The 26,900-nt window shown below is 42.7% G+C and overlaps 1 protein-coding gene across 1 annotated transcript in view; it reads left to right on the top strand.

Moving 5' to 3' along the window:
- The window catches only part of DGKI (diacylglycerol kinase iota), a gene marked incomplete at its 5' end in the record, with an annotated part of 432,789 nt that overhangs the window by 221,524 nt on the left and 184,365 nt on the right, over positions 1-26,900 (top strand). The window contains 6 exons of the mRNA XM_080818743.1: positions 1,931-2,005; positions 2,541-2,639; positions 12,447-12,529; positions 14,395-14,455; positions 24,121-24,234; positions 25,651-25,788. Of these exons, the coding sequence (XP_080674869.1) occupies positions 1,931-2,005; positions 2,541-2,639; positions 12,447-12,529; positions 14,395-14,455; positions 24,121-24,234; positions 25,651-25,788 (570 nt within the window). The remainder of the gene's footprint in view (positions 1-1,930; positions 2,006-2,540; positions 2,640-12,446; positions 12,530-14,394; positions 14,456-24,120; positions 24,235-25,650; positions 25,789-26,900) is intronic.

Below are 26,900 nucleotides of genomic sequence, written 5' to 3'. Positions count from 1 at the left end.
CCGAATTAGCACCCGGTGTGTCCAGTTCCACAGCTCTGGCTCCTTATCCCATTGAAATGATGCTTCAGTGACTTATGTATGTCTCCCCACTTTTCCCTTTGACTTCAGAGGTTCTCAGCTCTGGCTACCCACTAGAATTGCCTGGGGAGCTTTTAAAAAGCATCTTTGCCTGGGCTTCACGCCAAACAAAGAATATTTGGGGGTCCACAGATCCGCATTGTTGAAAGAACTCTGGGTGAGGCCAACATGCCGTGATGGGTTGAAAACCACTCAGTATCATTAATTGCCATCCTAAGAGTTTCCAGTTCTTCTTGGGACAGTTGGCTGGTTAAGTGTTTACGGCATCCAGGTAGTTTTTCTTCCCTTTTAAACAAAGTAGTTAACATGTGGGAAATACTCTAATAATGTAAAAGTTTCCCCGAAGTGGAACATGGTAATAGATCCATTTAAAGAGGAATTCAGAAACGTGGAGAACTTTTTGTAGGAGAGCCGTGATCGACAGTGAATGGTAAGAAATAACCGGGGGTCTCCAACACCCATGAGCCCCTGAGCTTCTGCGTCTCTCTCTTTTGGTGAGACTTAGAACCTGAAAACTCTCTTAATTGGATGGAGGAAGAAAGCTTTGGGAGAGATGATGGTTCAAGAAAGTTTCCTTCATCTTTGATGAGCACCGGCTACAGAGCAATGTATGTGTTTGTGGTCCAAATGAAAGTAAACTCAAAAGTTAAATAGTTTCAATCTCGCTAATTTGAATGTGTTAATATATGTACTCGAGACTAAGGTATATTTTGAATGTGGTAAGAAGAAAATACCCAGGAACCTAAAAGAATAGATATCTAAATTTCTTGAAGCTATTTGAAAATCTTTATCTGCTCAAGCAATGCATGTGTATATGCTTATATAAGCTTTTAAGTTAAGCCTTCTGTGTTTCAGGCTTTCAACACTTTGTTAAACATCTATGGTGTGATAGTAGCATCTTGCCTTTGTGAAGATGGCAATCTAATTAATTATTGACTCTCTACTAATTAAGCCAGTGAGTTGTGACTGTCCCCTAAGAGAGGTTCTTCTCAAAGCATCTGTATCACAATCTCAGAGTAAATGGTCAGTTGAAGTAATCACAAAGTTGTGGTTCATAAAACTCCTGGAAAGAGAAAAACAGGGAAAGTAAATCTGGGGTCCCTGGATTCCACAGGTTTGAGGCATGCCTATGAGAAGAACAAATCAAGGCTGCTGGGGGAGGGAAGGCTTTTCAAACCAATAGGTCTTTAGAGAAAGAGAGAGTGGTGATCGTCACTCTACTAACATAAGTAACTTAAGGTGAGTCTTATCTCTGCATTTTAAAACCTAGCCCTCAGCCCTGATAGGATAGTTGGATCATCATGTTCCCCAAGGGATCAAGTTACCTTATGACTATAACTAGAAAGGTCATTATCAAAGTAAACAAGAAAAAAGAAAGAAAGAAGAAAGGAAAGAAAAAGAAAAAAAGAGAAAGAAAAGAAAAACATGAAAAATGGCCTCCTTTTTTACATTTCCACATAGGTGATCTCCATTGCAGGAGATGAACTTGAACTTGGTTGGGCGGGAGACGGACCTGGTTGGGCGGGAGACTGGAGCCCCTCAGAGAATTTGGGATTCTTCCATTTTTACTGGGAGGGTTGGCAGGTATAACTTGTGTTGTTATGTGAGTCCATGAGAGCCTCCAGGGTTCTAACTCGCTGCCTCTCCATGTGGTGGGGAGTCGGTCGCTCCCTCTGAAGCACTCGACTGGTTTCTGTCTGTGGCTTACCCATGAACAGTGGCTTGGAAGTGTCAAAGCATGAGAAGCATGCCGTGGACCAGCATGCGCTGCCCTCGTCTCCTCCATGGGTCTGCATGGCAAGCTCAGGCGCTGTCCGCCTCTGGGCTCAGCTGATGCCTTCTTTCCCTACAGAACTCACTAAAGGCTTCGAATCGGAAGAAGAAGAGGACCAGCTTTAAAAGGAAAGCCAGTAAAAGAGGGACAGAAGTAAGTGTCTCGGGACTCCGTGCCCGTGAGCAGCTCCCTCCTCCGCACTGTAGCCTCTGTCTGATGGATCTGGCCCAAGCTTCTTTTCCTCATAAATTTTTGGCCCCCTGTCCCTCCTTTATTACACTCACTCAAACTGCACACTGGAGTTCCTTTCAATTTCTGGAAAACGTGTACATGTATAACTTCCTGCGACTTCAGGGTCAGAGGATTTGCACTCGTCCATGGAAGTAGGATCCCAAGATGCTGATGAAGAAATCCCATTTCTAGAATGCTCAGAGCATACAGAATAGAAGAAAAAAATATGGCTTGTTCTCAAAGGCGAATTACAGCTTGAGAGCCTTTCTTCTAAACTTTATATGGACTATCTTTTTAATTGTAAGCCCTGTGAAACAAGATGTAGCTTTTTTACTTGAGGGGGATCGAGGGTTAGTGGGGGGGGGGTGGGTACTGGCATGTTCTCCCTTCCATTGCTTTCAGGCTGTGCCTCCAAGTCCCGGAAGAACGTCTCAATAGTGTTGCTTTCTTCCTTTAGCAGGAAAACAAAGGTCGTCCTTTTGTGATAAAACCTATCTCTTCTCCTCTCATGAAACCATTGCTTGTGTTTGTGAACCCCAAGAGCGGAGGCAACCAGGTGAGTCATTTTTCATGAGTTTAACTTGGAAGCCTCAGTGCTTTCTCGCAAACGGTTTCCAACACCAATTCAAATAGCACCACCTAGAACCCCAAGCGTTGGAAGACAACCAGTCTCTCAGGGACAGGGTTAGTGATGCAGGGCATAGCCTTACCGCGGGGTTAGGCAAAACCTGGAGGTCCTATGACTTACCTACCCCTCAGCTTCCAAGTAAGACGCTACTAGCGGCTCTCCAAAAAGGCTGATGTTTTCCTTACAGCTTTTCAAAAAAAGATCATTCCAAAATCTCTCAGTCAATATGTTTCAGAGTTTCTTAACTCTCTGTTAGGAAGCTCTTTATGGACTTCTCTTCATGGCTTCCCCTTGTAAGTTAGACCTGACTACTTTCGTCCCTATCCTCAGAGCAAAGCGAGAACGATGATTCACCATTCCCAGTGATCATTCACAACAAACGCCACCAACACTATCAAAAATACCACCTCCTAAAGGTTTCATTTGGTCCGTGCCCAAATCTTGTGGCATAATCATGACCTCATTTGAGGAGAAAATAATAGCCTGAGAACACTTAACGTGTAATGACATACCTAAAGTGACACAGCTCTTTAAAGGACAGAATTTGTTCTAGAATCTAGGTCTTTGTCTCCGCATACACTTCTCTTCCTACTCTGAGGCTCCTTATCAGTACTCTTCTTTGGCTTTGATTCTCCTCTATCTTCCTGTGAGGATAAATATAAAATATTTTCTCTGTCCATTAAGTGCACCTTTTCATTTTGAGGTGAGATTCCTTGAAGTTTCACACTTTACAATTACAGATTTGGAACTGTCTCGTTAACTCCACGTAAGGAGGGGAGTCCTATAATTAGGATTGATGTTCTTCCTACGAAGGATGCCGGGCATTTTTCCAGAATGGATTAATTACAATAAAGCTTCTCTTCAGAGAGCTTGTGATTTAAAGAAAATACTTTTTCTCCATTTCTTTCTTTGCTTAAAAATTCTTGATAACGTTATGTGTCAAAAATCTTTAACATTGAAGAAAACAGGGAAAAAAAATGTGCCGTAAGTGAAAAATCTACTTTCAGCATCCTGCTTTTTTTAAGTTGGTGAGTGATGATCTTCATATTGTGATGATGGCGATCCTGAGACTGTCACTGGAGGGGCTTTTCAGGAGTGTGGTTCAGTGTGCCCTGAACCAGAGTCACTCCCTAGGTCTGGTCTCCCTAGAGGCGCATGAGGGGTGGAGGTATATTTGGAGACCATGGAATGAGCAAGGCTGAGGTAATGGACTCCGTTGACTTTGACCACTTGAGTATCACATGCTAATTCCCAATATATTTTACCATGAGAGTCATTCTAGAAGATGTGCTCATTAAATCATAAGCCTTTTTCTTCAGGCACTTAGAAACTTGTAGGTTTCGGGAGCAGACAGGGCTTTAAAATAGAGCCCATTTTTGTTGGGATCTCTAAATAAATTAGTAATGCCAGAGCTGATCCCACGCTGTTTCCTATTTCACTAACTAGAAAACAAGAAAGCTTAAGTAAACTTTCTAAGGGCATCTTGTTAATGACACCAAACTGGCAAATGGGAAAAATAATTCAAACAACATTAACTATATGTGAGTTCTGAATTGAGTGGATCAAACCGAGATTGTTCTGGAATTTCAGAGCAGCGACTTGGGAGTGGTAAGAAAAGTGTTGTGATAGAAATGTTGTGATAGAAATGTCTGAATTGAAGATGGATCTACTTACTTATGCAGAGAGAGAAGGCTGGGGGAGCAGTGCCCCCTTTCCTTCTCACTCCATGGCAAACTCTTGTTCATCCTTTAAGGCTTGGAACCATTTCCCAAAATGAGTCACCCCGTCCACTGTGCTCCCATAGTCGTTGGCACAAACCTGTGTTTTGTGAATTGCAGCCTAAGTGCTCTGTGGGTGTTCTGCTAAGACAGAGGCTCCGTATCCCCTGGGGCTGCACCTTCCAACCTGTGATTTCTAGTGCGTGGGCTCTAGAAGTGAACAAATAATCATATAACATGCAATGCAGGTTTTACAGCAAGTTATCTGGACAGCGGCTTTGTTACTGATGAGAGTTCAGGAAAGGGAAGCATTATTCTGGAAAAGAAGTTGAGATGTGTTTGAGATACTGGAAGTGACCATGAGGTATTCAGATAAAAATGCCCAGGTATTAGAGACAAAAGACTTAAGTGATTTGCTCTCATTTTATGCATTTTGGCTTATGAGACTACTTCTAGAATATCTAGGATTCTCAGAAGTATGGCTAACCACATCAAAATGAATATTGTGTTACTTTCTATTTCTATGTAAAATAGAGTTTTTACTAAGCCTAGCAAAGAGCATTGCTTCTGAGCACAGTGTGAAATGCTGAGAAAGTTTTAGATACATCCAGATACCTTTGTACAATGGCAATCATTCAAACTGATCTCCATCTTCAGTCTTAGGAAGGGACCGCTTGATTCCCAGTTGTAGTGAGTGGGGAAGGGTCGTGGTCATAGATGATCTAATTCCTCTATTAGGGCCCACCTTTTCCTGTGCTGTGGCTGTCCTGTGCCCTGATCATTGCAGATGAGGGGAGATTCTGGGTGATGGGGAGTCAGAGGGTGAACTGTGAAAGTTTCTCACTCTTTGGCTCCCTTGAATCTTGTTTCCTCCATAATGTTGCCCCCCCCCCCCACTGAAAGTTTGTTGGGATAAAGGATCAAAGGGTGACTCAGGATGGCCTTGAAAACAGGGCAAGTGAGCCCCAGGAAGGTGGCCCTGAGATTCTGCTTTTCTAGAAAGATCGCACTGATTAGCGAGGGCTGACTAAAAACACTTCCCTGCTGTTGTTGTTTAAACCTGTGTTTTGCCTTTGAATGCCTGATTTATTTTGCTTATCTCTTTGTAGATAGAAAGCGGTCCCTCTTTAAAGCCAAAGCTTCAAACTTTTATTTAAACTTGCTTGGGCGGCTCTTAAGTAACTAACTATACTCTGTCGCCATCTTCTGGCAAGAAAAATAACTACAGCTTTTCAGAAATGCAGTATTTTATGTGAGTGCAGAAATTTTCCTACACGTTGCAGGAATACATTGAGATGAACACATTTGGGACTGCTTCAATGTCCTTTGTAAACAATAATTTGTTTTAAACAGTTTTTTCACAGTAATTGTCTCTGTTTTTCCATTACTTAGGGTGGAGGGGATAGTGGGAGTTTTGAAAGTTTTAGAGGTTGGCAGCGCTGGTGCTGGGGGAACAGGAACTGGAACCAGGGACTACAAGGTCAACTTTGAGTTTCTTCTCCTGTGGAAAAGATGTAATACCTGGGAGATAAAGTTTATACCCGCGCAGTCCCCTCCTCTGTGTTTGAAAACCTGAGGACTCGGAAAATAGCCCCCCTCCCTTGGGTAACTTAACTTTCGCTCTAACTTCAAGCTTAGTGTTTTTCGTGATGTCCCTGACTCATTAGTATCTTTCTCCCTGAGCCTTATGTCGACGCTCCTGACATCATTTGATGTTTCCTGCTTTCCCACGATCTCTCCTGGAGGCTCCCGCTCAGGACTTCTTTTCCAGGGACTTAGGCTATATGTTCTGGGTTAAGCAGGTGTTCTGCCCCCTAGAGTGATTCTGCCTTGTCAGTCCTGACACCTGGGGGTCCGGACCCTGGCTTCTCACACTGTTCAACATGAAATCCCTGGGAGGAGGGGTGGCAAGTGTTGCGTTCGACTTCCAGGGGCCTCATCAGTAGGTGGCAAGAGGAAGGGGGTATCCATTTGTGGGCACGCTGAGTCCAGCCCCATCACATGGCTGGACCTGTGTACGGTCATCCCAGGGCCACGCCTCCTCGGTTAGGGGCAAGTCACCCAAGGTGGGAGAGGGAGACAAAAATCAGTAACTTCAAATGTTTGAGTCCCCAAACATTTTTTTTAAAAAGATTTTATTTATTTATTTGACAGACAGAAGTCACAAGCAGGCAGAGAGGCAGGCAGAGAGAGAGAGAGGGAAGCAGACTCCCAGCTGAGCAGAGAGCCCGATGCAGGGCTCGATCCCAGGACCCTGGGATCATGACCTGAGCTGAAGGCAGAGGCTTAACACACTGAGCCACCCAGGCACCCCAAGACTTTCTAAATACTTGAGCAAACAGCCTCAATGATATTCTGTGATGTACAACCTGGGGATAAATCAAGAATCATGATGTTTGGATACACATTTAGGCTCCTAATGCTTAGAACAGGCTAGGAAGAGGGCAGAAGGGTAGTCAGCAGATGGTCGCACATGTCAAAGTCCATGCCCAAGATCTTCTTGTCAAGCCGGCCTCAGCGGATGGAAATAAATCAACAAGACAATAAATCTTTTCCCCAGTTATAATACTGGTGGAAGTGTGGAGGCAGCTGTCTTACTCCACTCAGGCTGCTCTAATCGAATACTGGACACTAGATGGTTTAACAATAGGAATTTATTCCTTACAGTTCTGGGGGCTGGGAAGCCCACCATCAAGGCACCAGCACATATGAGAGCTCATAAGGTTCCCCTTCTCGGTTCCAGCAGCGCCGGCCTTTCCCTGTGTCCTCTTGCTGTGTCTTCACATGGCAGAAGTGATGAGGGAGCTCTTTGGGGTCCCTTTTATAACGGCACTAATCCCATTCATGAGGTCTCCACTTCCCCCTGGGGCCCCACCTCCTTTGATGGGACGAGAGCCCGCCTGGCTGTCTAGCTCCTTAGTTTCTAGCCGGACCGATACATCACAATGTCAGTCTGGCTCCCCTGATTACAACATTCCAATGACTCTCATTCCCTAGAAAACAGAGCCCGAGCTCCTTAGCCGTTCAACTGACAACTCACTCGGTTTTGTCTCCCACCAGCTCCCCCAGTTTCGTGTCCCACCGCTCCTGCCTCACAGAGTAGGAGGTCATGTCCCCACGGCACGTCGTGTGCCTCCCTCTTTCTCTTCTCCACGTGTAGAGACATGGTTAGCTTTACTCGTCTTTCAGGAAATCGTTCAGATATCGTATATAGGATGCCTTCATCTAATCCCCCGATTGGCACTCAGAGCGCCTTCTCTGGCCTCTCCTACTTCTCGGTAGGCATCTCCGCCAGACCATGAACCGTCTTCAGCTGACGCATTTATTTTGGATTTGCCTCTTTCTGAGCTTCCTGAGTGTACACATGGGCACACAGTAGGAGCCTAACATGTTTTTTTTTTTTTTTAAAGAAAATTAAGTATTCCTTTGAAGGAATACCTTTGAAGCCAGTTTGAAATGATTCTTTCTTTATCTCTTCCTCCCACTAGCTTTTATCTTCCTTGGGACTTTCCTAGCAGCTTTTGCCACAATCTGGCTAATCCCTCTGGGACATAAATCAAGGCTTGCTCAGTAACCCACCAGCATGTTTCGGGCCATGGAAGAGTTACAAGGCTTCGATGGAGACTGTTAAGCTAGTGGAGCAGATTCATTCTTAATTGACTCTCCATACCCCCAAGCCATTATCGTATTTTCTTTAATGAATAATGCTAGAACTTCTTCTGTTTAATAACAGAGAGCAGGATCTTCCCTGTTTTGTCCGTCTCTCTCTCTTCCCGCCCAGTACTGTGTCTGGCACTTAGTAGGTGAATCGATGAATCCTGTTTACTTGCCTCTAGAACAATCTGCCTGTCTTCTGGGAAGATGTTTTCTCTTCTCCCAGCCTGTTCCCCAACCCCTGGAGCCAGAAAGGACCTAGAAGTCCTAGCCTCAGCAATCAGACAACAGAAAGAAATTAAGGGCATCCAGATTGGCAAAGAAAAAGTCAAACTATCAATCTTTGCAGATGATATGATACAATATGTAGAAAACCCAAAAGACTCCACTCCAAAACTGCTAGAACTCGTACGGGAATTCAGTAAAGTGTCAGGAAATAAAATCAATGCACAGAAATCAGTTGCATTTCTTCACACCAACAACAAGACAGAAGAAAGAGAAATTAAGGAGCCAATCCCATTTATAATTGCACCCAAAACCATAAGGACCTATTCGTCACTCCACAGGAATACCCAATCTCACAATATCTTAACAAGCTCGATAGTCAGCGAGGTGACGTAGCTACAGCCGTGTGTATGAGAACCCCCCGGAGTGTGTTAGAATTGACACACAACCTGTTTTTTCCATTTAGAGAAAAGCGGAATACTGTTGCAGAAAAGCTGCAGCTTTTTTTAAGAATAAAACAAAATAAACAAACCAAAAATGCCAAATAACCTAAACTTGAGGTTGACAAAGGCCCAAGGCTGAAAGTTCTAGCCCATGGACCCTGCGCCTCCTTTCCCGCTCACTAGCCAGAGGACCTTAACAGGAAAGCCATTGAAGACGCTGTGCTCAACGTTCTTCAAACATTGAGTCTTTCTTTCCTCCTAAATCCTGATGAACTCTAAGCCAGATTCATGTCCTTTATCTTTGTAATCCCAGGGTTTAACATCGTGGTTTGCTCTTTGCACGTCCATAGAGGGAGTGAAAGCAAAGACAGAAAGGCAGGGGTATGAAAGGGGGCAGGGAGGAAAAAAGAGCAGGAAGAGACAAACCAGCACAATAGCCTCCCAAAAAAAAAAAAAAAAAAAGGGCGGGGTGCCTGGGTGGCTCAGCGGGTTAAAGCCTCTGCCTTCATGGCTCAGGTCATGTCATGGTCCCAGGGTCCTGGGATCAAGCCCCCCATGGGGCTCTCTGCTCGGTGGGGGGCCTGCTTCCTCCTCTCTCTCTGCCTGCCTTTCTTCCTACTTGTGATCTCTCTCTCTCTCTCTGTCAAATAAATAAATAAAATCTTTAAAAAATAAAAATAAAAAAAAATGCAGCTTTTGGATTTGGCATGTGGCCAGTGACAGATATGAGCATGTTTGGGACTCGTTAGTGAACGGCACTTCTGTAAATGTATGAGTCAGCTTAATCCTGTCAGTGAGAAAGAAATGACTCTTTTCCTGGTGAGTTAGCATTTCTCAAGCCCTTCGATTCTATGAAATGAATTACCTAAGCCCTAAAGTAGCTCATCCTAGAGGTCGCAGCAGAGCTGAGAGAACAGTCTTCCAAGAGTCAGACCTTTATTTTTCTCCAGGCGACATGGTGGATTTAAAACAATGCAGTACTTTTCAGATCCTTGCCAGTTTTGCTATTGCATATGTTTTAGAAAGACTACTTTTAAAAGAAATAATTCTGTCACCCTCACGCCTGAATGTGACCTCTGATTGGGTTGTCGTGTGTGGTTTTGCAGGTTATCCCTGCACAGCTGTTATCCGTGCACAGCTCTGAGGGCATTCTTACAACAGGCTGCGGTGTCAGTGGGGCCTCCCGGAAATGGTACAGTGCAAAACTTGCCAGCCTGAATTCCCCTTCCTCCAAAGGATAAATGTAGACCATTAGGCGTCACCATGAACACTTAAGAGAAACAAAACCAACCTTTTAGAGAAATTTTAGTTTAAGAAAAACTGCCTCTCAATGCCTTTTACTTTTTTTTTTTTTTTAGGAGGAAGGTTTTATTTTCTTTTAAGATTTTATTTATTTATTTGACAGACAGAGATCACAAGTAGGCAGAGAGGCAGGCAGAGAGTGGGGGGCGGGGAGCAGGCTCCCCACCGAACAGAGAGCCCAATTCGGGGCTCGATCCCAGGACCCTGGGATCATGACCTGAGCCAAAAGCAGAGGCTTTAACCCACTGAGCCACCCAGGCGTCCCCTTTTACTTTATTTTTGAAAGGTGTTCATTACCTGGTATTGCAGGTGTTGTAGAAGCTGGAATTGAGACAAGCCCAGAAGTGGGCTTGTGGCCAGAAATGGAAAGGTGTAATTAACATTAACCATTCCTATTCCTCTAGGGATTTAAAACTGAAAGATTGATTTTCGAGCAAATCAGTGGGAAATTTTTTTTTTTGAACCGGTCACTAAAATGACTCTGGTCTACCAGTTAGGCATCAAAGACTACTCGAGATAATCCCCAACTGACTTGATAGCAAGGCTTGTATAGGAAGAGAGAGAACGACCCAGCATTTAGTTAGTATTATGTGTCCAGCTCTGTGTCTGAATTTTATAGGAAGCAAAATATGTCATGTGGTGAAATTGAAGGATTAGTTGTAATAATTAAGGATAGAATGTTATTCCTAAATTTATAGCAAGCACATGATAAAGCAGAACTTTTAAATTATAGGTTTGGTTGAAATGTGGAACAAAAGACCTGCATTGGCCCCTGTAACAACCGGCCTAACAATGTGGTAATTACAAGCTACACTTTAGCCCGCACAACCTCAAGTGTAATTTACTGAATAGATTAACAAGAAGCAACAAAGAAAGGGACTAACCTTTACAAAGGCCTATTTTGTGCTACATACTGGGTTAGATCCATAACTATTACTGATTCATTTAATTCTCATTATCCCCCTGGAAAGCAGATTTTGCCCATCTGTTTAATATGCTAGATGTCTGCAGGCTTTTACGTGCTCACGATCACCTCATGAGAACACCCAAGTTATTACTGACTCGAATACCGTGCTCTCTCTGCTGTCCCAGAATGACTCTCGGATACAGCATAGTAGGTGTACAGACTTGGGAATATTTTAAGGGAGAGCACTCAGGATAGCTAATAAAGGAACTGTAATTATAAGCGACACGCATTGCCCAGCTGATCAAACGTTATTTGCTGCGGCTGATAATGACCTAAAATGGGGCACCCTACGCAGTCTTAAAGCTCTTTTGATGCCGCTTAATGAAATGGTCCTTCTTTCATTTCTTCTCTGCTCAGTTCACTGTTAAGAAATGATCTCCAGAACTGCCTTGTGTTTTCCATGACGATCAGTTCTATAAATGCCAATTATAAATCACCTAAAACATTCCAAAAATGTTCATGTTAGAACTGTTTGACTTAGAGACATGGAAATTGAAACGAAGTCAAAGTAAGCTGTAACTAGGAAAGTCACATGTGTCTATCCTAAATAATGAGGAGCCTGTAAGAGTTCGGCTTCAGGGGTGCCTGGGTGGCTCAGTGGGTTAAGCCTCTGCCTTCAGCTCAGGTTGTGATCTCAGGGTCCTGGGATTGAGTCCCGCATCGGGTTCTCTGCTCATCAGGGAGCCTGCTTCCTCCTGCCTCTCTGCCTATTTGTGATCTCTGTCTGTTAAATAAATAAATAAAATCTCAAAAAAAAAAAAGAAAGAAAGAAAGACTTCGACTTCAGTTAAGAGAAGTTATTTCAATAAAATCATATTTAGCTCATCCTGTCTATATTCATGTTATGCAAAGATCAAAGTAATCTTCACAATGAAGTAAAAATTCATGTTAAATGACATGGACTGACTAATAAGTTGCCTACATGGGTTTTGATGTCAAGTGATGGGAAAACCAGTAGTTACTATTCAGTAAGCACTTAATTGCATGCCACACACTGTGACCACTGTGACGTGCTCCTCAAACATGACTGTATTTAATCCTTGCGACAAGTCTGTGAAAGAGGTATTCTTATCTCCACATTAAAGAGAAGGAAGTTGGGCTCACTAAAATTGGAGAACTTGGCCAGAGTTAACGCAGTTGGACAAAAGTCCCGTCTGAACATTCAACCTGTGTATCAATGGTCAAAGCCCATGATTTTAACCACTACTTCATGCTGTTTATAAAAAGGTGATATTTTACTTATGTTTCATGAGTATATAATGTATTATTTGTTTCAGGGGCACAGGTCTGTGAATCATCAGTGTTACACTATTCATAGCACTCAGGTGATATTTTAGAGAAGATTTCTTTTTTATTTTTTTAAATGAGCAGCAAATATTTGGAAATCTCTTCCTATTGTCTTAAATTTTTTTTTTTTTTCTGACAGGGAACCAAAGTCCTGCAGATGTTCATGTGGTACCTGAATCCACGGCAGGTGTTTGATCTTTCTCAGGAGGGGCCCAAAGATGCGTAAGTCTGGAAACAGCCCACCATGGTCCCTACCAGTTTGGGCAAGCGAGAAGGGCTTCTGCTGTGAAGTCAGGCTTCCTTATTAGATTACCTTGTGAAATAATTGCTGACCCTCCCTCATTGACTTTCTCAACTGTGGTCACCTCCCTTAAGCCTTCGTCTGATGTTTCCCTTCCTACTCTTCTTTGGGCTAATTCCCTTCTAGACCAGCTACACAGTTGTTATCTCAGGACATCCTTCTAGTGTGCTTGTGTCTCATGGGCAAGCAACTGTTGATTATTTACAAGTGTGCACTGAGGATCTGTCATTTTTCTACTTACTCATGTTCAGCTTGGGGAAGTACATCGGTGAGACTGTAAGTGGATCTTTGGAGAGTGGCCATATTTATTTATGAATATGTTCGTGTATTTGAATGAGAGGTGGTGTGTGTGTGCCTGTGTCCACTGGAGACAGATTAATTGATTATGCCTATGGATTCCGCACCAGGACAGGAAGACATTTTAATTCCTGCTCGATCCCCTTTCCTGAACTTCTTAGAAGTTTCATTCTGTTTTTGTTAGGAGTATTGAAAATCAAGTTTAGACCTAGGTGACGTGTATCCTGTATCTTCCCTTTGGTGGCAGTGGTGCTGTACATGGTGGGAAAGAGCAGGACTGTTTCTGCTACTGTCCAATTCCCTTTTTAAAACCCATGTATTGAGATAGTTTGGATGTCATCAGATAAACATTAGAGCTTAAGGGATACTAATTATTTTTAAATAAATAACAATACCAGAGGCAATGTAACCAGTTCAGATAATTTCTAGAGAAATAATATTCCTGTATGAAATAGACAAATCATATATTTGAAGCATTCAGGAGAACATTAAATATAAAAATTAATTTCTGCCATCATTCTTTTAATCTATGAACTTCTTCACCACTAGAGTTCGCTATAAAACTTCTATATTTTTATCTGTATTTGGATGGACTAAGGCAAAACTGCTACCCTGGCTTTTGTCCTTTTGGATGCTTTTGTTAAAATCTTAACACTTTGGTTAGACTTTAGGCAGAGCCTTCATAGGTCATTCCTAAAGCATGTGGCCAGATAGGAGATGTTTCCAGAAAAAAAAAAAAAAAAAAACCAACAAAAAAAAACTTGATTTTGAAGATGGTGTATTTTAGAACAGAGGCATTGACAGCTTCACTTAAGGAAATGTTTTAGCAGGGGTGCTATAACTGCGTTTTCTCAAGAGCCAACATGAAAAATGATCTAACTTTAAACAAATTTTAAATAAAGAAAAACCAGTAAGTCTTCCCTCTTTGGGCTGAAGAGTATAAATTTGGTTTGAGTGTTGGTGAATGAGTGGAGAGAGAGCTAGAATTGTAGTGTGGCGGCAATGCTGTGGGCATCCTCCTGCCATCCTGTCTCTCGGAAGAGGTTTACTGGGATTAAGAGTGGAAAGTATAAGTTTGAAAAGCAAATCCAGGAAAAGCTGACAAAAAATAAGGAGGAGACACATAATGACTAATGACTACTGATTAAGGAGGATTTTCTTTGAGAAAGGAGGAAGGGGTATGATGGGAAAAGAAAAGGAAGTTGAAACTAATTAGGAAAATCATATGAGTGGATACATTAGCAGGGATTATGAGAGATAAAACTCTGGGACATCCTGAAATCCCATTCCAGTGTTGGCCATTTAAAAATGATTTTTGCTACCAACTGCTGATCCCCTTGTTGGGAGCCATGCCCATAATGACATTATTATCCTCATAATTGTGCCTTTTCTCCAGGGGATGTCGCCTCATCCTCTTTTGCCCTGTGTTTTCTCTGCAATGGCCAGTGATGAGCTCTTTTGTTTATTTCATGTCCTTTTTCCTCTACAGGCTTGAGTTGTATAGGAAAGTACCAAATCTGCGAATTCTGGCGTGTGGTGGGGATGGAACGGTAGGTCCTCAAAATAGAATGAAGCTCTCTCACTTATTTCTTCCATCTTTCTTTTGCTTTCCTTGTGACAGTTCTCTTTATTCTTTCCCACCTCACCTCTTTCCAGTTCCCTAAGACCTAGGTCTCTGTCGTGGGAATCATAGCCCATAAAGTGTTAGAAGGGATGTGGTTATTGTCTCATGGATTCATACTTGGTCTTCCTAAATTGTGTCTTAGTCTCTCAGCTATATTGTATCCTTTCTTGTTCTACAAGGTAAGGATGTGGTCAGATCATTACAATGAAGGTTATAGATGACTGAATTCTTCACTTAAAAAAACTACTTATTTCCTTTGGTTCTTAATCATCGGTCACAATCATTAAGGAGAAGTACATGGACAAAATTACTGCCTTTGTTCTTTTTTTTTTTTTTAAGATTTTATTTATTTATTTGACAGAGATCACAAGTGGGCAAGAGAGGCCGCAGAGAGAGACAGAGAGAGGGAAGCAGGCTCCCCGCTGAGCAGAGAGCCCGACATGGGGCTCAATCCCAGGACTCTGGGACCATGACCTGAGCCAAAGGCAGAGGCTTTAACCCACTGAGCCACCCAGGCGCCCCTGCATTTGTTTTTTTATGAGTAGAGATAAAACTTAGAATACTGACATTGGTTTGCCTTAAATCTCCTTTGTATTCATTTTTGAAGAAAAAGTAGAATTGGGCTGAAGTTTAATATTATGGGTACATTTTCCTCTATTTGTCTCACTTGGTTCTCCATTTGCCCTCTACTTGTGTTGGCATATCAGCAAAGGGAAAGAATTGAGAACCACAACGTTTAGACTCTGCTGCCCACTATCTTTTTCTTCTGTATTTGGAGTTTGGTCTCATAGGATCTAGAATTTTATTATGAACTATCTTTGGATTTTCTCTAATCTCCCTAATTAGAATGTTATAGTCTCAAAGGTAGCACCAAAATCTCTTAACTCTCTCTCATAGCACTTAATGCCACATTGGATACACATTATATACCAAAAAATACAACTGGAAAAAAACAGAACAGTGTTTCTACAGGTCCCTTAAGTTACTCCCTGAAGATGAAAACGTCTTTTTAGTTGGAAAAATAGTGTTTATTATTTGTCAAGATTCACAATACACGTTATTAGCTTATAAAAGTCATTATAAAATCTTACAGCTGAGAAGCCGAACCCGGTTCACTATATTTAACCCATTGTCTTCCAAAACTTTTAGACCATGGAATTTTTTCTGCCACAATACCAATTAAAGTTCTATCAGTTGTAGGTTGTCAGGAGATACACTAAGGGATAGGCTGGTTTTGAATTTTCCCCCAACTTTTTTTAGTAGAATTATATCCAAACAAATCCTCTGGGGATGTATATGTATTTGGTATATAGTATGTGTGTGTGTGTGTCTATATATATGTATATATTTGTATGTATATATATATAAGTGTATGTATATATGTATTAAATATATATGAGTATATTGCATTTAACATACATACCCACACACAGAGTGTTCTTAGCTCAGCAGTCCCCAGATTCATTGTCTTAAAATATAAATGTATTTAAGCGACCCTTTACTACAGTTCTTTTCCTTATTTTAGAATCTCCTTATCTTTCTATATGACTTCAGTATTTGCTCCCATCTTTTGTCCTCTAAATCTCAGTGACAGCAGCAGAGAAGTTGAGGCTATGCCTGCTGTCCTGAATGCAGAGTTCTTACCCTTTCTCCGCCAAAGTGACCATGACCTCAAACTCACATCCACTTCCCATTCCTTCTCTACAACTTGGACCCCACCAATGACTGAGTGCCACCCCTTGCAAATTTCTCCCACCCTGCCGGAGCCTCCTGGCAGTTCGCTCTCATATCTCCTTTCTTCTTCCTTTCCTCTGCTCAGCGGCTATGTGTAGGATGCACATTCTAGGTTATGTGGTTTTGAGGCATTCTATATAACTAGAGAAGTGTTTGAAAACCTGGAGCTTTAAAGCCTGAAGGACGAAAGAGAGCTGAGTCTGGATACTTGCGACACAGCTGCAGTTAGGGAGTCCGGGCCAGAGTTCCAAAGGAGAATGAAAAGATCGAAGTAGAAAAGACCACTCCTAGTCTATTCTGCCAAGAAAAAAAACAAAAACAAAATACAGAGGAGTTTCAGGAAAGAGGCCGTGGTTGTATCCTGAAGGAGAGACTGGAGAATTATCATCGATTTTGGAGCCTAGGAGATAACTAGTGGTTTTCAAGAAAACCATCTCAGTAGCGTGTCTGGGACAAAACCCAAAATGACAAGCAAGTGAGACTTGGTAGATTGTTAATGAATCCTAAAGACCAGACCCAATTACAGTGTTGGATATCTGTGACTACGCCCTGGTGCCATTAATAACACCTTTTTTGACATGAAGCCTCCCTAGTTCTCCTATTTAGCCTGTCTTTTCTATCCTCCTTTCTTTAAATATACCATAATTAATAGGTACTCCGCAAGGCTAGATATTACTCTTCTTTTATGTCCTAGGTAGTTTTTCCTCTTAGGGACCGTATCGATGTTCCTGGCTTCCGTTTTCACCTCCTTCCACATAACTCACAAATGCACTAGACGTTTATACTCGGGTGCCTTGCAACAGGCGTGCCCCAAAGGAAAGTAGCAGATTTACCTGAGGGTCGGTGCCTACTTTTGTACTAATTATTTTCTCAATGGTAATCTCTGTAGTTTAATCACTCAGAATCAAGACTTGGCTTATCTTGTACCTTATATGCAACCAGGTTTTGTTTTATTTCTTTACTTGGCTAAAATGGTTGCGTTGTGAAAGAGGCCTGGAGTTTATGAAATGTTTTTCTAGATAAGTGATTGATACTTTTAATCTGATTCGTTTAGAATATGAAACTTTTAATTTTGAGTAGGGGCAGAGTTTCTGTAAAGGCGAGGCCTCCTGATGGATTTATGAAGAAAGCTTGATGGCTTGAGGCAAGTGAAGAATAATTCCTGAGAGTATCAGGCGTACGTGTGACATAAGGCATCCAGCCTTTACTCGGTGAGCGAGGGTATCAATCACTGTGGAAGCTGTCAGAATTCTGTCAGCACAGTGACAGGGTCCCAGGGAGAGTCAGGAATGGAATTTTTTTTTTTTGACTGATTAGGAGAAGGCTATATTAACCCTTAACTGCATTAGTTTGTGCACAATTATTATTTCAAGTATAGTTGTCTTGTGTTAATTTGGAAACAAGTTCTTGGCTCTGCTGCTGGTTTGTGTCACTCTGCCTCCCAGCACTTTTAAAAAAATTTTTTTTTTAAGATTGTATTTATTTATCTGACAGAGAGAGAGAGAGATCACAAGTAGGCAGAGCAGCAGGCAGAGAGAGAGAGAGGAGGAAGCAGGCTCCCTGCTGAGCAGAGAGCCCCATGTGGGGCTCGATCCCAGGACCCTGAGATCATGACCTGAGCCAAAGCCAGAGGATTTAACCCTCTGAGCCACCCAGGCGTCCCCTCCTTGCACTTTTTTTTTTTTTAAGATTTTATTTATTTATTTGACAGACAGAGATCACAAGTAGGCAGAGAGGCAGACAAAGAGAGGAGGAAGCAGGCCCCCCGCTGAGCAGAGAGCCAGATGCGGGGCTCCATCCCAGGACCCTGGGATCATGACCTGAACTGAAGGCAGAGGCTTCACTGAGCCACCCAGGTGCCCCGCTCCTTGCACTTTTAAATAATCCATCTCCCGGCTCTGCTCTTGTCAGCAGAAGAGCTGATTTGGTGCCTATGTTTCTGTGACTTCCAACAAGAAACAAGGTTTCTTACCCTCCTTTGAGACCTTCTAGGTCTGCAAAGGGATACGCCGGGGTCCCTAAGAGGGACCCTTCATAGTCGCAGCATTGTAATAGTATAGACCATTGCTCTTCAAGAGAACAACGATACAAAACACATTTTCAAGTTTTCTAGAAGTCACTTCAAGTCAGAAGCAGGGGAAATTAATTTTAGAATACATTTTATTGAACCTCAGATATCTACAAGATTGTCATTTCAACATGCGATCATGGAAAAGTCACTAATGAGATAGTTTGTGTTCAGTGTGTACTGTCTTGAAAATCCAGTGTATATTCCTACGTCTAGCATCTCCAGTTTGTATCACACATTCCAGTGCTCAGTCGCCACGTGTGGTCAGTGGAGGCTGCAGTGGACAGTGCAGGTGTGGTCTCTTTGGAACTGGTTAGCGCAGTCCCAGGGCGGCCACATGGTTGCAGTTATTGGATGGGCTTGTCTCACCTTTGATCTCTAGGCTGGAAGGAAACTCCCCTAATTCAAGAATGAGCTCAGACTTTCGTGTTTATAAATGAGTTGCTTTTTGGTCATGCGGCAATTGTATATTCTTTCCCATCCTTGGCCACATCTCTACCTATCCAGCTCCGCATAGCCGTCACTCTGCTTAAATATTGAAGGGCATGTGGACCAAGACCCCAGAGACACACATAACCCTCCCCTTCTGATGGCTCCTCAAGGTGTGATGGGATCCCTGCCTATCTGGCTCCTGACCTTGGTAACGGGGCTGGATCTGCTGGTCCGCCCTTGACCATGTAACGTCTTTCCAAAGGCCAGGAATTAAAATATTGGGCCATCCACTTTATGCTTATTTCTTGATCACTTGTCTTCCCTAGATCAGGATACACCCCAAACAATAGGCTCCTCCTGTCCTGACTTACTGCAGCCGCAGCAGGGAAGAAAGCGTGTTTCCCTTGAACTGACAGTGGCAAGCCCACCATCCGAGCCCCTTTCCTCCCAAAGCCTCAGCTTATCTCTATCTCTCCACCCGCCTCCCCATCTCTCTCCCCTTCTATCTTGATTTCTTCAGGGCTGACTTTAAAAAGCATTTAACACACGGGGACTTGTAAGCTATGAAGTACAAACATAAAATATCAAAAGGAAGACTCGTGGTGTACACATCTGAAAGGGCCATTTGAACTTATGTGCTGCCTTGATGGTCAGTTCAGAAATGTTGGCCTTGTTTCCTTTTGATCTCTCACTATGTCCATCTTCACTTTTTGCCAGGCTAGAAGACAATGCAATGTGTACCTGGTCTGGTCAAAGAAAGTGCCGATTCACTGTTCTCCCAACCCCTCAGCCGCCTCTAATGTTAGTACATCGCAGAAGGAGAATGGTGCTCAGCATGCGCCGGGCCCCACTGGATGACAGGGTGCTCCACGCTAGGGGGGCAGCGCTCCCCAGCTGCAGGTGGCCCTCACCGCCGCTGCTCTGCTCAAGGACAAAGCCCCAGGAGCCTGGCCTTCCATATGGGGCAGCCCTGCCCTTTCTGACACAAAGGCAGGACAGAACATTGCAAACTGGGAAATGATTTCACCCGATCTGGATCGTTTTCTTCAGTTGTGGTGGAAAATATGCCAAGTGCTATGTTTTGCGATTAATTACATCTAACTGAAGGGGTCCGAGATGACGGGTGGAGACAATTTGGGGAAAGCCTAACAAACAATCCCGGCCACGAACCCGAAGCCCAGACTCCCTGAAGGAGCAGGTTCCTGGTAAGGGAGAGGCTGTGGTAACAGCCTTGTCCCTGAAGATTTTTATAGAGTTTTGCTTTTTAAGGACAGATATAGATTATAACTTAAGGTCTGTCTCCTGCTATTGTGTTTTTTTTTTACATTCTCTCTCTCTCTCTCTCTCTGTAACACTTTTCTGCTTTAGCACAGCTTGGGTTTTCCGCTTTGGATAGTCTCTGGAAAACTTCGTGATTGATGGCAGCCACAGGTGGCGCTGATTTGTGACCCCGAGGTTCAGCTTTAAGTGGAGATACAGAAAGAGGGCATTTTGCTTCTGGGAAGAGGAAGTAAAGAGGAAGAAAAATAAAGCTTAATCGTAGCAGCTGATGTTAATTAAGCATTTCCTCTTGTGAGGCACATGCTACCTAATGTCTACATGTCATTTAGCTGATAACAGAACCCTAAGAGTCTTGGGAACTTGGAAGGATTGAGTGGCGTACCTAAGCTTGCCCAGCCAATGTGTGATGGGCTCCATTTCCCCCTTCAGCCCTACTTCTGTGGCTTTCTGAGGAAGCCGGTTTGGGGTCATACATCTCTTGGGTGAGAAAAACTATTAAGGATGGTACAAGGCAAAGATACAGACCCGCCTCTGCCAAAGAACTATTGTTGGTCTAACACTGATGGACTTGAGAGAATTTCACGACCTATCTTGACTCCAAAAGGCAGGTGACATCTGGTGACTCCAGGGTTATGTGATGATGGAACACTAAACCTCCCTGATTGTTTTCAGGGTGAAATAGACTATTTGGCCTTTGGACAAAGAAGGTAGAATGTATCTATGCAGTTCTTAAATCAGTTGCTAAGAAAGGGGACGATCCTTTCATTCAAATCAGTTATACATTTGCCTTTTCTGCTTAGGCCAGGTGTGAAAGGAAGAGGGAGGGTGAGCAGTCCAAGTGTCCTGAGGTCTCCTGCCTTTCCGAGGAACCACATAGCACAGGATCACATGGATTCTTGGCTACTTTCTTTGGGAAAACAGGAGCCCCTCCAGAAGGTCTGAATGAAGGCTATTAAACTGATTAAAGGATTTTAGAAGATACCTGTCAATTTATGGGCATTACGGGACACTCATTTCAGTCTCCTTTGAAAAGTGTTTTTATTTCATGTGCTGTGGACGAACCCCCTGACCTTCCCACCCGACTCGGTATTAGCCCTCTTCCTGCAATGTGCAATTTTTCTTTGCAGGCTTCTCTTCAGAGGAAGTTATTTTATTGTGTTTTTGCCTTTCCCTTTACTTCGTCTCCCTCCTTTCACTATTTCCTTCCTAGTTGTTTGTACGGTTTCCGATGCTCTGAGACACGAGCAGGTTTCCTGTAGGTGACTCAGGCCCCTAATCTGGGGAGATGTCCCGTGTTGGAGGTCTGTCAGTGAGTCAGTGGAAAAGTGGGCCCACCACTTAAAGGCTTTCTCTTTCCAGCCTCAACGCGTCTTCACTGTCTTTGGGTTTTGGCCTCAAGCAGAGCTCCTTCATGCCCTTTTCCAGCCTCTCTCCTACTGGCCAAGAGGGAGCCTCTTTCATACATGGCCTCCTGCCAGGAGGGGTGACCTCTTACTCCCTATTACTAGACAGAAGCTAAACTCCTGGCTTCATCAGCTTGCCATTTTGTGTTTGGTTTGCTTCTGGTCCCTGAAGATGTATTCTTCCTGTCATTGTGCCTAAAATGCAGCGGGTATTGGAAATGTGATCACATGAAATTATCTTTACCAGGAAAAGAGACTGTTTTCACCTGAGCATAAAAAAAAATATCTAATTTAAATCTACCTGAAAGAAAGTAGGCTGACTTGTGAGTGCAATTCGTAAGGGGCAACTTAAGTGTTCACCTCTCGGAGAAGGTCTAAAGAGACTGCCTTCTTCACAGGGGATGTTGGGTTCAATTTCCACTGTGTTCCGTTGCGTCTCCGAGAGGCTCTGGATCCGTGCAGGGCTGTTTCCGTCTGTCGTCGGTGATCCCTGATGCCGGGATTGCTGTTTCCCTGTCTTGTCGTTTCATAGGGGGAGTTACCTACTGTGTGTAGTCTGTGCTTTCAGCGGCACAGGGACGGTGGCCAGCAGAGGCATCAGAACTCGTTAGCATCTGACCCACACTTCGACAGCAAGCTTCGTTCATACCGTCTGTAGAAGGACTAGGAACATGTGGGGTCAGGCTCTAAGGAGTCATCCACAAGAGATTTGCCTAGTTTGAGGGAATGGAGGGACTTCCGGGTTCTTCTTTACTTCTGGAGTTTTAGTCCGTCATATTGGGAGACCATGGTGATATGCCCTTCTAGAAGGCAAATGCAATTCTAGGCTTCTTGATGGACAGTCCAGTTTTACACCCTGGGACGAAATATTGGGGTAGAGAAAGGATGGAGTCTCTGATGCAGTCAAGAGACCTGATAAGATTCCGACGCTGACACTCCTCGTTATTTAGCCTTGAGCAAATTACATGACCTCTTTGCACCTCATTTATTAATACATCTGCAAATTAACTGAATTTGATCGAGCAATTTCTAAGGCTTCTCCAGCACTCCAAAGATTTCAAAAGTACAAAAGCCACTCTCTCCAGCACAGTCAGGCCATATCTAGGCCATATCTCAGAACTGAATTTAGGTCTTTATTTAAAGGCTCCCTGCACCAGAGTGGTTAAGAGGTTAGCTTTGGTGTTTGGTGTACCTGATTTTGAATGCCAGTTGTATTATATAAATGATATGATACTAAGGAGGTCATTGAATCTTCTAAGTTTTGGCTCTGTATCTATAAAATGGAGATGATAATTATTCCTACCTTACAGAATTGTTTTGAACTTTAATAATATAATTACAGAACTTCGATCAGGAATCAGCAATGGTATGTCCCTCTCTTTAATCACTATAAGCTCCCTGAGAGCAGCCATCTACCTTACTTATCTTAGCCCGGCTTATTCATCTTATGTCATTTGCTTAGTTCTGTGTTTTATATGTAGTAGTGTTCAATAAATGTACTGTCAAAGTATAATTTTCAAAAAACATTTGAATAGGACTCACACAAATATAGAATAAATGCCTGTCACATTTATTTAGCTCTTTAATGAAGGAACCAGCAAGATGATAAAGTTGATTTATTGGAGAAGTAGAGGGAAAGGATTATGTAGTTATGCCAAAGTAATTTTTCTAAATTTGAGACATACTTGGTTTATGGCCTTATGGGGGAATAAAACCAAACCTTTAGCATAATCTTTTATTGTCAACATTCATATCTCCACAGGACAAACATTCCTGTTAACCTACAGTCATAAAGTTCTTAGGCCTGTGAAACACTACTTTACTATGACATTGTGAGGATATGCAACTTTCTTTTTGCTATTTCCAGGTTTGGAGTAATTATTCTAAATAGTTATGAGACCAAGCCTAAAGTATTGTTTATCTTAGAAAAAGATTAAATGGGAATATGATTCTAGTATATAAGTATCCATTTTCTAAGTAAACTTATAATAAGTACTAGGACCATCCATAATTATGTTTTCATGATGTTTCATTAAAAAGAACATAGGGATATTTAGGAAAATGCTACTAATTTCTACGATGATGTTTTGGACGGTAACTATTTAATGAGTGCTTACATGGACCACATCAAGGGCTTTATATACATTTTAGTTTAATCTGTAAACAGTCTTGTGAGGTAGGCATTATCTCCATTTTGAAAATCAGATAAATAAATCTCAGTGAGGTTAAATAATTTAATCAAGATTATGTAGCCAATATGAGCCAGAATTGAAATTCAGTCTGATTCTGAGTCTCGTATTATCTCCAGTGCCTATGTTATAAACCTCCCTAAAAATTTTAAACTGTTCTAAATTTTAAGGTAGATCTCAAGTTAAACATACAGATGAGTGGGTCTGGTTTTGCTTCTAAGACAGCACATACAAACGGTCCTTCTCCTTTTAAGAGACTTGCCATTTTAAAACCGTTTCAGATAAGTAGTCTGTTTCCTGGCCACTAGATTAAAATATATATGTTTTAAAGAAAAGTCAAGCCATTTCATTTGCTTTTTAAAGCTTTCTTCTCTATCGCTTCTCAGCCTTTTGGCTCAGAGCAAGTGTAAAGCTTTCTTCTCAGGTTGTCTTTGTCACTTACCTATCTTTCTTATATCCCTTCTGGCCCCCGCAATGTCTGTAGGTGGGCTGGATCCTTTCTATTCTGGATGAACTACAGCTGAGCCCTCAGCCTCCCGTCGGGGTCCTTCCTCTGGGGACTGGGAACGACCTGGCCCGAACTCTCAACTGGGGAGGGGTAAGAACTGCTCTCAGGGGCTGCCCATGCCATCAGGTAGGAGGGACCGTGAAGCCACAGATGTTCTAACGGAAGGGGGCTATGCTACCGTTGTTCAAAGAACAAGTTAAAATTGAGAATCGGTGCCCACGCATCACGATTTCATCTGGGACCTTTTTCAGTTTAAACTTATAACCATCTAGTGAAGAAAGTGGGGTATAAAAATGGCGGTTAGTACATAGGCCTAGGACTTCTTGAGGTATCCATTGAAAGGCAGTTGGGTGGGTTGGCCTCAAGTCTCCATGTGAAGACCTGACTTGATCTTGACCCTTAGCCCCGGCCAGAATAGCAAATCTGGTTCAGATTACAATCCCTGCTTTGGGAGAGTTACAGATTTGGGGGAGGATTTGTTTTTCTGGTTGGCATCATCATGGCTCTGTTGTCCAGGTGGCCAGCTGTCCTTTCCACCAGAGAGCTGACTTCAGGCAAGCTTAGTGGAAGAAGTTTACCTGTCACTAACCAGTCATTTAATTAATTTTTTTTTTTTTTTACAGAGTTAAGATAGCAAGAAGGTACAACTTGCTAACATAGGCAGCCCCACCAGCTTTTTATCTACTCATAAGAGAGGTTGGGCGAGGCTCCATGAAAATTATCACCAGATCTTAGCAGATAATAATTTGACCTTTGTGTGAATTAACCTCGCTTGGGTGATAATTATCTTCAGATATTAGCAAATATTCATTCTGTTATTGGGTGAATTAACCTTCTACAAGTCTTTTTTATTTTTTTCAAGTGGGCATAGTAGAAATGATAATACATTAGTTGCTTAAGTAAATAGGTTTATCACTGTTAACATCTCTCATCCACATTGGTGACTTGAGTATCCTTAATACTCATGCTGCCAGTAACACTCATTCAAGGAGTAAGTGCTTGCCTAAGAGGGCTGTACCTCAGACAGACTCGCCTTGGGCCATGCTAGGAACAGTGTCCCACTACAGGGTTGGGGAGAGCTGAAGAGGCGGTAACAGAAAAACTCATCTGTCCTATGCCACCTTGATTCTTTTCCTCCTTTTCCACACACAGTTTTTCTGTGTTCTCAGATGCCTCTAGTGGCATGTAGGGGACTCCTGTTTTCATTTGGACAGAAGTGACCCTCCAGCATGGCCCCCAGATGTCTACCTGTGACTATCGGTCCTTGGTACTGGCAAAAATTACTCCTCGCCTCCAACCAGTTAGAGCAGTATTGCACTACGCATGTTACTGGTGACTCTTGTCTTAGATTCTAAGTACTTCAAGGGAACCGGTCTCCTTTCCCAGCCTTGCTACTTGCAAAGCAAACGGGGAACTGTAGCAGAAGAACTCTTGCTTGCAGGAAATGGCTTTGGTTACACTGTTCGTTGCTCCAGGTGGCAATGGGTATATTCTTTGATTCCTTAGGGCTACACTGATGAACCTGTCTCTAAGATCCTTTGCCAAGTAGAAGATGGGACAATTGTACAGCTAGATCGTTGGAATCTCCATGTGGAAAGAAACCCTGACTTGCCTCCAGAAGAACTTGAAGACGGCGTCTGTAAGGTGAGAGAGTTCTTTCTTCTGCAGAAGGGGAGTCTGGAACGTGTACCTGAGCCACAAGAAGTGCACTCCCAGCTGGAGAGTCATAGGGTGATTCCTTCCTATGAGATCACAGGGGGATGTTTGAGTTTATGGCTTCTAGGCCTATAGGGTAACACTTTTCCATGATTCTGCCCCACAGACTTCTAAAGACTGAGATTTCCTATCTGCCTCCAGAGCTCAGGGAGCTCTTCTCCATCCTCAACTTCCACACCAGAAAGAATGTATTCATTTTCTAATCTGTCAGGCATTGCAAACTCATGACCTGTTAGAAGGTGAAAACGATGGGTGTTCTGAAGCATTAGGCATGTGGTCTTTCAATGGAAAGATAACCTCCTGAGATGTGTAATCTCCTATTAAATATCTCTTATGTGAAGCACGTATGAAGTAAGCCAGTTTCATCACTTGGTTGGGACTTGAAGATGCCCAAGTAAGTATTTTGACTGAACTTTCACTTCCACCTAAGACAAACCAAGAGACACAGTAGTACATCTGTTAGTGCACAGCCCCAGTAGAACATTTGGTTCTAAGTTCTGGACTCAATTTCAGATAAATCTGACACATTGCCAAATAGTCACTTCCTGCATATTACCTTCCACTTTTCTTTGGTGATAGTGTTTTCAAAGTTTTGTGTGTATAAGACACGTGCAAATTATGGGGCCCAGTCTCCATTGACTCTGATCAAGTCAATGCAGGGTTAAGGCCCTGGATCTGTACTTTCAGTGGTATCCCTGCTTTATTGGATTATGCCATTGATTGAGCCCGCATTGTCATGGGCATTTCCCCTTTAAAATAAATTGAACCAGATATCCTTTTAAACCAAACCAAAACCTAGTCACTCATTAGCACCGTGATCCTGACCAATTATAATAAACACTCCAGTGTATTATTTGGCTAAAATAGGTTAAAGCATGTTTTATCTTGTCTTCATGTTTTTTTCTCCTAAACCGTGATCCAGAAATTGTGAGGTTTCTAATAGATACCATGACTGCTTCGTACATTTGCGTTCCTAAGTTACAGTATTGTTTGAAACCGCAGTTATCACCTTGGGATAGGATACTGCATTCTGATGTGTT

Source organism: Martes martes (assembly GCF_963455335.1).
Source record: "Martes martes genome assembly, chromosome: 11".
NCBI classification, from domain to species: Eukaryota; Metazoa; Chordata; class Mammalia; order Carnivora; family Mustelidae; genus Martes; species Martes martes.
Note: the sequence above shows the minus strand (reverse complement) of the source record. Positions and strands in the feature narration are given on the sequence as shown.